This window comes from Phyllostomus hastatus, unplaced genomic scaffold (assembly GCF_019186645.2).
Source record: "Phyllostomus hastatus isolate PE091 unplaced genomic scaffold, TTU_PhHast_1.1 phas_scaffold_501, whole genome shotgun sequence".
Classification (NCBI taxonomy): Eukaryota; Metazoa; Chordata; class Mammalia; order Chiroptera; family Phyllostomidae; genus Phyllostomus; species Phyllostomus hastatus.
The window spans coordinates 8,524,896-8,537,762 of NW_025334033.1; the positions used below are offsets into that span (position 1 = coordinate 8,524,896).

At 58.1% G+C, this 12,867-nt stretch overlaps 1 protein-coding gene across 10 annotated transcripts in view; it reads left to right on the forward strand.

Moving 5' to 3' along the window:
* LOC123808510 (serine/threonine-protein kinase PAK 6) overlaps positions 1-12,867 on the forward strand; it is a 34,718-nt gene that overhangs the window by 19,761 nt on the left and 2,090 nt on the right. For 7 of the 10 annotated variants that reach the window (XM_045823197.1, XM_045823198.1, XM_045823201.1 and 4 more), the window contains 7 exons: positions 3,774-3,982; positions 4,860-5,510; positions 9,942-10,448; positions 10,580-10,713; positions 11,061-11,187; positions 11,295-11,420; positions 11,871-12,005. In XM_045823197.1, the coding sequence (XP_045679153.1) occupies positions 3,779-3,982; positions 4,860-5,510; positions 9,942-10,448; positions 10,580-10,713; positions 11,061-11,187; positions 11,295-11,420; positions 11,871-12,005 (1,884 nt within the window). In that variant the 5' untranslated portion in view covers positions 3,774-3,778. Of the gene's footprint in view, positions 1-1,047; positions 1,100-3,773; positions 3,983-4,859; positions 5,511-9,941; positions 10,449-10,579; positions 10,714-11,060; positions 11,188-11,294; positions 11,421-11,870; positions 12,006-12,867 lie in introns of all 10 variants that reach the window. The other 3 variants (XM_045823200.1, XM_045823199.1, XM_045823205.1) reach the window with 1 other exon arrangement.

The window sequence follows — 12,867 nt, forward strand, 5'->3', positions numbered from 1 at the left end:
TCTGTGAATTTTAAAATCAATTTGTCAATTTCCACAAAAAGAAATACACTGAAATTTTGATTGAACTAAATCTATAAATTAATTGAATAATTGACATCTTGACAAAATTGAGTTGTTCAGTTCATGAACATTCTTTAATATCTTTAATTATTTTAATACTTTTTAATGTCGAAAACTTACACATTTTTGATTACATTAATTCGTAGGTATTTGATATATTTAATGTAAAATGGTAAATGGTACCTGATGGTTCTTTTTCCTGGTAACTTTTGACATCAAATGAGAGAGTTTTTTCTTCCCGAGGCCGTTGCTCCAGCTCGGACACTAACTGGGTGTTCAACCATTCAATTCAGTCCAGCTTGGGCACCGACTTCCTGGGGGACGCACAGACCCCGTGGGGTGGAGCTCAGTCTCCCAACCTGCCCCCACTTCAGATTCCAGTTGCCAGTCGTGGGCCACCTGTTCTTCTGACCAAATGGCCATAAAAACAGGGGTTCCCCTGACCCCTCCTCAGGTTCAGTAATTTGTGAGAATAGCTCATGGAACTACTTACTTACTTGTACCGGCTCATTATGAGAGATACAAGCCAGGAGCAGCCAGATGGGAGAGATGCGTGGTGTAGGGATGTGGCCAGGAGCACGGAGCTGCCACGCCCTTTCCAGACGCCTCACCCTCCCGCACCTGGGTGGGCTCCCAACTCAGAAGCTCCCTGAACATTGCCACTTGGGAGTTTTTATGGAGGCTTCATTACACAGTCACGATTGATTAAATCACTGACCACTGGTGATTCACTCAGTCTCCAGCCCTTCTCCCCTCCCCACAGGTGGGGGCAGGGGAGGCTGAGAGCTTGACATTCTTGTCACCCTGGGGAATCCAAGGGTTCAGGAGCTGTGCGCCAGCAACAAGGGGCCGTGACCAGATTTCTATTTCCCACTATATCACAGAAACTTTTTTAAAATTTCATTTTCTATTTGTTGCAAGTATGTCAAAATACAATTGATTTCTCTTTTTTTAATCCTCATCTAAAGATATGTTTGTTGATTTTAGAGAGCAAGGAGACAGGGGAGAGAAAGAGAGAAACATCTATCAATTACCTCCTGTAAGTGTCCCACCTGGGGATCGAACCTGCAGCCTAGATACGTCCCCTGACCAGGGGTCAAACCAGCAACCATTTGGTGCACGGGGTGACACTCCAACCAACTGACCCACCCAGCCAGGGTTACAGTTGATTTTTTTATATTAACCTTGAATTAGAGGCCTTCTCAACTCACTTACCTAAGCCCAGGGGTTTGTAGGTAGAGCTTTGCCCCTGAACTTTCTATGTACATAATCATATCATCCCAGCAGTGCCGACTCCACCACACTTTGGAAGAGTGCTGGCAGGCTCCCAGTAGGTGTGGACTGCCCACTAGCTAAGTGACTGGCTCTGACCTCTAACTCTCTGCCTGTCCCAGCCCGTAGCCTGAGCTCCATCATTGCTTCTGCCGGCTCCCGCCCTCACCTCCACAACACCTGACCATCTTTATTTTCCCCCAGCCTTGCTTTCTGCCTCTGTGAAGAGTGTTCTGAAACCACTGTTGGGGTAGCCTCAGGGACCCTAGAGTTGTTCAGATGATCTGCTAAAGATGCCGTACCCTGCGAAACCCCGGCCCTCACTGGGGCAGGGGCTAGGGGAGAGGGATGTCCTGGGGGGAAGAAGTATTAGCCAGCTCGTCTTTAACTCTAGGGCGTGTCCCTGCATCTGCAGGGAAGTTAATAGAGTGGGGGAGCAGAAAGAAACCTTCCGCTCAGCTAAGCTAAGTCCAGGATAGAGGGTCTATCTACCTCAGACACTGTGAGGACAGACAGAGGGATGAACTCTTTATAGCCAAGGGCTGAGAGGGAGGAGGTTAGGTTTTACCAAACCATCAAGAATCAACAGTGAAGAGGTGTCGAGGGCCTGAGGTCCCAGAAGGCAGGCCTGGCCCTTTGACAGAGGAATCTGAGGCTGAAGTTTAGTGTTGCTCCCAGGCTAGTATCTGCGCACGTGCCCTGTCTGTAGGGCCCGAGCTTAGAAGCAGGGACCCAGAGAAGTGGCCCAGCAATCTGCTCACGTAATGCTCTCCGAACCCTGTGCAGTATCGCCCATTAACCCCATTTTACCAGTGAAGGAAGCTCAGACCATCCAGGTAACTTGCTCCAAGTCTCCCAGATTAGTGGGGGACCCCCACAGCTCACCTGCAACTCAGATAGGTGCATTCACTTCGAAATCCTTGGTCCGTGGGGGTCCCATATGGGGTGCTTTGCTCGGAGGGGGTGTTTGGTGGACTCCTGAACCTCAGGGCCCTGGAGAGTAGCTGACATTCCAAGGGGTAGGACATGGGTTCAGACTGACCCACACTGGGTGAACTCCAGCGGGGAAGCTGCGGCTATTCAAGCCCATGGCTGTCCTGAGTGGGCGCCAGCTGCCTCCCGGATCTGTGACCTTCTCCAGAACCTGCTGAAGTGCCCAGGAAAATGCTGTTTCCAGAGCAGGATCCAAAAGAGAACGCCCCAGTATCCAAAGGTCCCCCAGATCTATGGACAGATGAATGACGTGAGCATTCAAGAAACATATTTTTTTAAACCCAGAAGTGACCTTTTCAGGTGACATAAGAACCCACTAAGTGCATTTTATTTACCACATTAAAGAAAAAGATTTTTAAAACCCATTGAGCTGTTCTGAGCCACTCCAAACACAAAGTGACCCTGTGACCCCGACCTCCATCATGTGTGGTCTCGTCAGGGTCTTCCTGAAGGTGAGGCCGGAGCAGCACTTGGGAGGAGTCACCTGACCTCCTGGGTTTCCAGTCTCCCTCTCTCAAATCCACGCGCCAGCGCCACCCGGAGCTGCGAGGGAGCGCACCAGGGCCTCGGCTAGACCCCAGAGTGGCAAGGAGAGGAGAGGGAGGCAGGTTTGACTGGATGTTTTGTGAGCCAGTGTTCTGAGACCCAGAGAACGGGCCCCAGGGGGGCGGGGCTCTCTCCCCTGGAGAGCTTCACTCCTGAGAAGGCTGCCCCTCGGGCTTCCCAGGGTCTGGGCGGAGCACCTGATAATGCCAGGGTCCCAGACCGGCAACAGGTCCGCGGCTTGGGGGGCTGGCTTTCGTGAAGGTTGTGCGCCTCATCCACAGGCCTTCTGTGGTCAAGCCGTGCAGGGGCAACCCGAGCTGATCGCGGTAAAACAGAAGCCAACAACAAAAACTTAACATACTATTGGATTCAACTTCTTAGTTTAGTTTAGGACTTTCACATTCATGTTCCTAAGTGAGATTGGTGCATATTTTCCTTTTCTTCTACTTTCTTATCTGGTCGAAAAATCAGGGTCATACGCACTTTATAACATGCATCTGCCAGCTCTCCTCCCGCTTTGCCCCGTTTTTAATTCTTGGACAGTGGGCGATGTTTGTAATGGGCTTTGGGTCTCATAAGGACGCACCCCGGAGCCGACCTGCTCGACAGGGGGCCTGGCACAGACCAGCGGACAGGCACCTCTTTCCTTCGTTGATTGTCTGTGTTGGCTTATGTGGCGCTTTTGTTGTTTCTGGGACCCCTCTGCTGGGAGCTGGCCGTTTTCCTGAGGAAGTGGGGTGGGGGGTGCGGGGAAGCCCTGGGCCCAGGCAGGGAAGACGTGCTCCCAGGGAGGGAAAGCGCCCAGAACCTGGTGCCCCAGCACCCCCTGCAGCCGCCCCTACTCCCTGGGGCCGGCCCCGGTGAAGCCCCCGCCAGAGTTCAGCCTGACCCTCCCCACGCAGGCACCATGTTCCGCAAGAAAAAGAAGAAACGCCCTGAGATCTCAGCCCCACAGAACTTCCAGCACCGAGTCCACACCTCCTTTGACCCTAAAGAAGGGAAGTTCGTGGGCCTCCCCCCTCAATGGCAGAACATCCTGGACACGCTCCGGCGGCCCAAGCCCGTGGTGGACCCTTCACGCATCACTCGGGTGCAGCTGCAGCCCATGAAGGTGAGGTGGGGGGCAGGGATGGGGAGGCCAAGTTCAGCTTCTCCTGCTCCACCCATGCCCGGGCCTGGCCAAACCACAAAGACACCTGGAGGACCCACCCAGTCACCAGCTATCAATTAGCCGCCATTTATTCCCTGTCGACCAAGCCTCTCATTCGCTCCCCGGGTGACCCAGGGAGGGGGACCCTGGAGAGTCCTCTAAAGGGAAGGGTTGCCAGATATGGCAAATAAAAATAGAGAATGCCCAAGAACATTTGAATTTCAGAGAACAACAAATAATCTTTTAGTAGGAAGGATGCCCACGCAGTACTTGGACCTGCAGCCCCTGTGGGACTAGGGGATTGGGTTGTGTGGGTCAAGAAGGGTAGAGCCAGGAGCCTGGGAGGGGCTGGGTCAGGATTAGGAGGCCACAAAGCCAGTGAGTGCGGAGGAGAGTCCGGAACGGTCCCTGCCTCCTTGGAGAGCTCCACACATCTTCCCGAAGGCCACAGGCAGAGCTAGAGGATGGCAGGGGGCCTCGGGTAGTGCCTGGTGGGTGCCCCGTCCCCGCTGGTTCCCCTCAGCTTCCCAAGCTCAGCTGCCCACACCATTCAGCGTGCTGGATTGTAGCCTGTGATTCCTCACCTGTGTGCCCTGCTGGACTTCGAGCCCCATGGAAATGGGCCTTTTCCCTTTATTTCTGCTCCATCACGGGTCTGACCCACCACAGGCCCAGGTAAGTGGCTGAAAAATCAAGGAGTGGATGGATAACATAGCAGACAAGGTCCTTAGGTGTTCCTCCTCAAGGCCCCCAGGAGGCCCCCTCCCGGCCTGGCCCCAGGCTGCCCCTCGCTGCCGAGAGCAGGCCTCTCACCCCTGCTCTTCTGCTCCCCCTGCAGACCGTGGTGCGGGGCAGCTCCGTGCCCGTGGACGGCTACATCTCGGGGCTGCTCAACGACATCCAGAAGCTGTCAGCCATCAGCTCCAACACCCTGCGTGGGCGCAGCCCCACCAGCCGACGGCGGGCACAGTCGCTGGGGCTGTTAGGGGAGGAGCCCTGGGCTGCCGATCCGGACATGTACCTGCAGAGCCCCCAGTCTGAGCGCACTGACCCCCATGGCCTCTACCTCAGCTGCAATGGGGGCGCACCAGCAGGCCGCCAGCAGATGCCATGGCCAGAACCTCAGAGCCCACGGGTCCTGCCCAATGGGCTGGCCACCAAGGCACAGTCCCTGGGCCCCACCGAGTTCCAGGGTGCCACGCAGCGCTGCCTGCAACTGGGCGCCTGCCTACAGAGCTCCCCACCCGGCACCTCACCCCCTGCAGCCGCCGGAAGGCGTGGGACCAAGGCAGCCAGGCATGGCCCCGAGGAGGCCCGGCCGCAGTCCTGCCTGGTGGGCTCGGCGGGCAGGCCGGGTGGGGAGGGCAGCCCCAGCCCCAAGACCCAGGAGAGCAGCCTGAAGCACAGGCTGTTCCGGAGCATGTTCCTGTCGACTCCCGCCACAGCCCCTCCGAGCAGCAGCAAGCCCGGCCCCCCGCCACAGAGCAAGGTATGTAGGGGACTGCCCTCTGGGGCCCCTCTCGGCAGGGCTGGGGGCTGGCCTGGGGGATGTGTGTCAGGGACTCGGGCCCTGCCTGGCCTTCCCTGTTTACCAGGTTGGGTTGGGGACAGCCTGAGGGGACAAAATAATCAAGAAATCAGCTCAGCCTAGACTGAGGGTTCTTTCCTGAACCAGCTCAGCCCTCCTCCTCCAGAGGCTTCACACATGTGAGTCAGAGGTTGTACACCAGGTCGTTTTCCAGGGGTGCTTCCGAGGGGCTTGTGGTGCAAGCAGCTCACTCCCCTGTCCTCTGGGGTGTGTCTAGGTGGACCTCACGGGCTGGCAGACACCCCCTGAAAAAGCAGCATCTTTAACCACAGAAGCCCAGACTTTCACCTGTCCCGGGTGCCCAGCAGCCCCCACCCAGGCCCCAGCAGAGATGAGGGCTCTGGCCCTGGGCAGGGTGAGGCCTCTCTGCCTCCCTCTTCTCAGACCTTCTTGCCACCCCCATCCCTCACTTGCACCAGAGGCCCCGCACTGCCTCTCCCCACCAGCATTCGGCAGTGTTCCTGGCCCTGGTGAGGATGCCTGCCTGCCCTTTGTTCAGTGGTGGTGGTTTTGTTTAATATTTCTGTAGTGATTAATTTCAAGTTTGTGCGTGGTATGAAAAGCTAGAGGATTGAATCTGCCTGGGCCCAGAGGGAGCCGGAGAACTGACTTTTGGCCTGTGTGACAGTCTCAGATGCACATATTTTTCTTATAAAACAGGAAACAGTGAAGGGGGACCTCATGGTGACATTTCTGGGGAGGCCGAGGAGAACCGTTTGGCTTCTTACGTGCCGTGTGGCATCCTGCCTGCGGTGGCAGTAACATCCTTTCCCCTTTGGCCACCGAGAAGACTGACTCAGAGGGGTGAGGCAGCCCCCAGGTGTCACTCGCGAGTCAGGGAGGGAAGGCTTCGCGGTCTCAGCCGACACTGGCTCTCTAGCTCCTTCCTGAGGGAACGGCAGAAATTAGTGTAGGCAGCAAGCAGCCCGAGGGTTCAACGTCAGAACTAAGAAACTGGTAGCTCCGTGATGGAGGCTCCCTCCCCTGGGAGAGGGCAAGCCTGGTCCCTGCCCCGCAGTGCTGGCACTGTCCAGGGCCTGAGTATGGGTGGGGCGTGGGGGTAGGGGCCTGGACCTCCGCCTCTCTCAGTCACTGCCGGCCTGCAGCACCCAGGGAATGCTCTGGGCCTTGTGCCCTCCAGCCCTGCACTGGGACAGTGGGCCATCTCCCCTGCGGAGTAGAGGCCTGGGGACAAAGAGATGAGAAGTGGATTGACGTTTCCTGTGTGAGGAACGGGGAGTCTGTGAGCGGAGGGGTCTGGGAGTCTGTGCCCCTGGGGGGACATTCCCTAGAAAACCGAGGCTGGAGCAGCACAGCGCACCCTGCTGGTGTGTAAGGGGGCTTGATTGCCCCCTCCCTCTTGGGAGTCCTTTGAGAGGGCTGCAGGGACTTGGGGAGAGGGGGTGTCAGCACTGGGCTAGGCACTGACATGCGTGTTTCTGGGATCCTGGCAGCACCCCACAACCGGGTGAGGGCTGCCCACCCAGACTGCCAGTCGGCCCATGCCCTCACACTGCACTGGGTGCCCACCACCGGCCCTGCTGCCGGTGTGCTGGGCTGGCCGCACACCCGTGGAGGAAAGTGGTGGTTGTCTTGGGCTTGGAGACACCACGGTTCTGAGTTCGGGGGAGTGCTTTCCTTCTCGGCACTCTGGGCGCAAGTTTCTACGTAAATACCCTAAGCCGGGCCTCTGAGGCAGAGCTGAGACCTCGTCTGAGCTGCTGGGAGCCAGAGCCTCTCAACCCTGCACTGGAGGCATTTGGATCATCCTTTGTCACAGGGGCTGTCCTGTGCATTGTGGGACATTTAGTAGCATCTCTGGTCTCTGCCCCCTAGACTGCAGCAGCACCCTGCTGATGAGACCACCAAAATCCTTCCAGATACGGCCAAACTTCCCTTGAGTGGCAGTCACTCCCAGTCGAGAACACTGCTTCAGGCAAATCACCACACGGATGGGAGGCGTCCAGCTTGCTCCTCCCTCGCAGCCCCAGGAGCCCCGCACACTCAGCCCGTGCAGGCCTGCAGGCCGGCAGCAGTGCTGCGAGGGCCGGAGGAGGCCAGGCTGCCGGTGGCCAAGGCCGGCCAGGAGTGGCTGCAGGAGCACCTGTGGCACTAGGGCTCACGGGCTTGGCCCAGGCAGCTTGGCCTGTGGTCACTCACTTTGGCTAAAGAGCAATAGAAGACCTCGAGTGGGGGCGGGGAGGACAAAGAGACAGGACAGTTATAAATCTGGGGATTTAGAAGTGGTTCCGCTTAGAGGCAGAAAGGCCACGTCAGAAGACCTCAGTAATCAGCAAACATCGGTTAGGCCCCTACTGTGTACTGGGTACTCCATTGCATGCCAATGATACACGACACGAGTGTGCACAGGGGCCAGGGGTTGGGCTGACCGGAGCTGAAGTCTGCCTTGCCCCTCACTACTCAGTGACTCTGGGCAAGGTACTTAGCCTTTCTGACCCCGTTTCCTCATCTACAAGTGTGATAATAAGAGTGCCCATGGGATAATAAAACAGCCCACAGGGTTGTGGGAATCAAATGAGATAATGCATTTAAGGCCCTTGTCCGAGTGTTAAACCTGCAATGAATGGCTTTATTATTTTTTGAATATTATGCCATGGCCTCTGCCTTTGGGGCACTTACAGTGCAGCCCCAGACCCACAGCCGGGGAGCCCAGTGCTGCTACCGTGGCCGGGAAGGCAGCATGAGCACCGCTGTAACTCTGCCCACGACTCTGCTTGCGGTTCCCTGCCAGAAAAGAGGTCTCAGGCACACAAGGAACTCCAGAATTAATCCAGAGCCCATAACAAAATTTCTTAATTTTGTATTTGTCTCCTTTCCCTTTCCTGGTGTGGTTTAGCAAGTTTCATCTGGTCCCTTCCTGTGGTGACATTGAGTAAAAGCTCCCTCCTTGTGGAGACAGGCAGCAGGGCCAGCGGAGGGACACTTGGACCTATCCCTGCGGAGGTGAAGACCAAGTCTGGCCGCATCACCCCTGTGCCCCACGTCCCCGGCCACGGCAGTGCTGGGCTCTCAGCTCTCTGCAGGCAGGGACACCTGCTCAGCCCTAGACAAGGCCGGGGACTGTGGTGGGGTGGGGGCCCCGAAGCCTGGGGAGGGGTGCTGCAGAGGCTGGAAAGGCTCTGGCTGAGCCCAGGGGACCCAGGGCCCAGACCTGGGGCTCCTGAGCAAGCAGCTCAGCCCAAGCTCATTGCTTGAGAAGGCTTCCTGAAAGTGGCGGCAGCTCCAGGAACCGGGGCGGGTAGCCAGCGGCACCGGGACAACCGCCTGCGGTGGGCTCCAAGGAGCCCTGAGAGGGCCTCTCTGCGGCCCGAAGGCCCCTATTGGGTTGCTTAGGGCCCTCTCCCCGTGCCCCTCTTAAAAACACATAATTCATATCGTGTCGCACACCACCAGCTGCATGGGGAGCCCCCGAGGTTGGGGGTCATTTCCTGACAGGACTGGTGGGAGACTCCGGGCCTAGAAAGGCGGGGGAGCTTCAAAAGCTTCCAGGGGTGGGCTGCACAGGGCTCGTGTGGGGCGGGGGGGGGGGGGGGATGGCAGTCTGTCTGTCTCTCAGCTCCAGCTCCCCTCCCTTCCCACACGGACAGGCCCTGCCATCCCTTGCTTGTGGGTGGTCCCCAGCCAGGAGTTTTGTGCTTGAGAGCAAGTGGAGGGGCTCCTCTGGGGAGCCCTCAGAAAACTTCCCCAGGATCCCTGGCCCCAAGGGCTGGGTTTGGCTGACCTACCCTCCTGATCCCAGTTCTCTCTGGCACCATATCTCAGCCCGGGGCAGTGTGTGTGTGTGTGTGGTGGGGGGGACCTGAAAGCCCCGAGAGGGAAGCACGGCCCTGCAGTCCTCTGTGGGGGACGCAGCAGCACTTCCACTTGCGTGGGCCCCTGGGTGGGGAACCGCGGGAGGGACCACTGCCTCTGACCCAGAACCCCGCGCAGCCGGCTGCAGAGGGAGCACCGCCTCCCAGTGGTCTCTCAGGGCTCTGGCTGTCAACTCCCCAGGAAGAAACACCTAGCTAGCACAAGGACGCCCCAGGGACTCTGCTTTCTTTGTCTTCCCAGGAGCAGGCAAGTGGATATAGAGAGCTCTTGTGTGGTCTGCTCACCTGGGAGCAGTGGGGGTTGGTTTCCCAAGCAGGACTGTCGTTTGGCTTCTGCTCCGTTTGAAAAGCTTTGCTTGCAGCACTGCCCCAACTTGGCCCGATGCCCTGGTGATTAACCTGGCCCGTGTCCGGGTGTCATGGCAGCCGCCCTCTGCTGTGGGACGTTTGCTCCAGACATCCCCACGGCCAGACCTCTTTCTCTTTCTCTTCCCTGCAGCCCAGCTCCTCATTCCGACCACCACAAGCCTGTGGCCAAGGCTCCCCCACAAGCCTGGTGGCCAAGGCCCAGTCCTTGCCCTCAGACCAGCCCACGGGGACCTTCAGCCCTCTGACCACCTCAGATACCAGCAGCCCCCAGAAGTCCCTCCGCACAGCTCCCGCCGCTGGCCCTCCTCCAGGCCGGTCTTCCCCTGCTGGCTCCCCACGAACCCGGCACACCCAGATCAGCACCAGCAACCTGTACCTGCCCCAGGACCCCACGGTAGCCAAGGGTGCCCTGGCTGGTGAGGACACGGGCATCGTGACGCACGAGCAGTTCAAGGCTGCACTCAGGATGGTGGTGGACCAGGGTGACCCCCGGCTGCTGCTGGACAGCTACGTGAAGATTGGCGAGGGTTCCACGGGCATTGTCTGCCTGGCCTGGGAGAAGCACTCGGGCCGCCAGGTGGCCGTCAAGATGATGGACCTCAGGAAGCAGCAGCGCAGGGAGCTGCTCTTTAATGAGGTGGGAGGAGAAAGTGGATGTGGGCGGTCATCTGGGATGGGCAGGGAGCTCCGAGCCAGGAGCCAGGCCAGATGGGTGCGAGCAGGGCTGTGGGGTCTGCCCGGCACTCAGGCATCCCCGCCTGCCCCCAGGTGGTGATCATGCGGGACTACCAGCACCTCAACGTGGTGGAGATGTACAAGAGCTACCTGGTGGGCGAGGAGCTGTGGGTGCTTATGGAGTTCCTGCAGGGCGGGGCCCTCACCGACATCATCTCCCAAGTCAGGTGGGCAGCTGGGGGCTGGGCCCCGAGTGCTGGCTGCCCCACCATTGCCTGGCAGGGATGTCAGGCAGCCGGGGGCCCAGCAGATTTGGGGAACTCTCAGATCGCCCCCAGAGCCCCCATCTGTTCAGGTTAAGAGGACCCAAAGACCCAGGGCAGTGGGAGGGCAAGGGGGTGTCCAGCCCAGGCCCAGGCCCACTTCCTCCAGGGTTCCCTCCTAACAGGGCTCCTGCACACGCCGCCCAGGAACTGTGGGGCCTGTGGGGTGCCTGCTCTCTCAGCCCATCTGTCCTGTAGCCCAGCCAAAGCTAACATTGTCTTCCGATGGTGGCCCTGCCTTCCCTGTCCAGGCTGAACGAGGAGCAGATTGCCACTGTGTGTGAGGCCGTGCTGCAGGCCCTGGCTTATCTGCATGCCCAGGGTGTCATACACCGGGACATCAAGAGTGACTCCATCCTGCTGACCCTTGATGGCAGGGTAGGGACCTCCCCACCCTGGCACCCCCACACTCCCACTTCCCTGCTCCCCCAGCATGGCCCATCCTAGTTCACCACTCCCCTTTTTCCCTCCTGCCTGACCCCCAGGTGAAACTGTCAGACTTCGGGTTCTGCGCTCAGATCAGCAAAGACGTCCCTAAGAGGAAGTCCCTGGTGGGAACTCCCTACTGGATGGCCCCGGAAGTGATCTCCAGGTCTCCGTATGCCACCGAGGTAACCGATCCCTCCATCCCCCAGCCCTCCCAGAAATCGCTGGGAAATTTTCCTCTTTGGGTCCCCTCCCACCAAAAATAGCCCTGGTTCTCAGGTCCCCACTTACTCAAGACCCTACCGCACTGCCCACTGTCCCTTCTTGGATGGGTCTACTCTTGCCTGTGACTTTGCTGCCACAAACTGGTCCCCAAAATGCTTGTCCCCAGCTCAAGGGCAAGGTGGGATATGGCCAGGCTTCCCCATATGTGATAATCTTTCTCAGAGAGTGTCCCTGGTCAAGGTCACTCATACAGGAAGTAATTGCTCACAGGGCAAGTGTCCAGGAAGGAAGCTAACTCACTACGGAGAACTGGGAGCAGCTGCCCGCCGCCCCCCCCCCTCCCCCCGCAGCGTGCTGCTACCCAGGGTCAGGCTCTGGCCAGCAGAGTCAGCGACATTCTCCTCCTGCAGGTGGATATCTGGTCTCTGGGCATCATGGTGATTGAGATGGTGGATGGGGAGCCACCCTACTTCAGTGACTCCCCAGTGCAAGCCATGAAGAGGCTCCGGGACAGCTCCCCACCCAAGCTGAGAAATTCTCATAAGGTCAGTGGGTGCATAATGCGTGACCCCACAGACCCCATTCTCCCTGAAGTTTAGAGGACCAGAGCCTGGGCTCCCAGGCCCAGCCTCTCCCTTTCACAGAAGCCAGAGTCTGGGTTCCTGGAAAAGACTCCTCCTCCTCCACACAACGCCCGAACCTAGGCATGGAGCCACGTCTGTATACAGACTCCCACGGTCCCTCCGGCAAGTTTCTACCTGCGGGAGATTGACAGGAGCCTGAGAGAAGGGAGAGCAAAGCTGCCAGGAATCCCTGGTGATCTGGGGAGGGATCTAGAGAGGAGAGCTGAGCGGGAACCCTTCAGCCCCAGCTGTCGCGAGAGCTGAGCCTCGGCGTGGCCCTCCCCAGTCTGTCGCAGTGAATCGGCTTGTCCTCCATCACTGCACATCCTGACCACATCTGAGCCACAGTTTTCCCCTTAAAACCTGTGTGTGTGCGCGCGTGCGCGTGTGTGTGCACACACGTGTGTAACCCTTTTTTACCAAATCCACCCAAACCAGCAGGCCTCACCTGTAGACACCTGTCTGGTGGCCAGGTCAGCACAGGGCTGCAAAGTGTCTCTGCCATCTGGTGGCCAGAGTGAGAAGTGTCCCAGAGGGTTGAAGTCCTGTGGCTCAAACACAGCTGGATGGGAAACACCTCTGAGACAGCAAGTTTTGGGGGACCACTGCTGACCCCAGCATTAGCAGATAGGGGACATTTCCAGTTGACTAGTTACCCAGAGCAGGCAGCCTTCTTACCTCACCTCAAGGTACTGGCTCAAAAGTAACCAAGGTAAGTCCTTGACTTGACTCTAAGGCTTAGAGCAACAAAGAAATCTTCCTTTTCAGGGCCCACCTTGTTCTT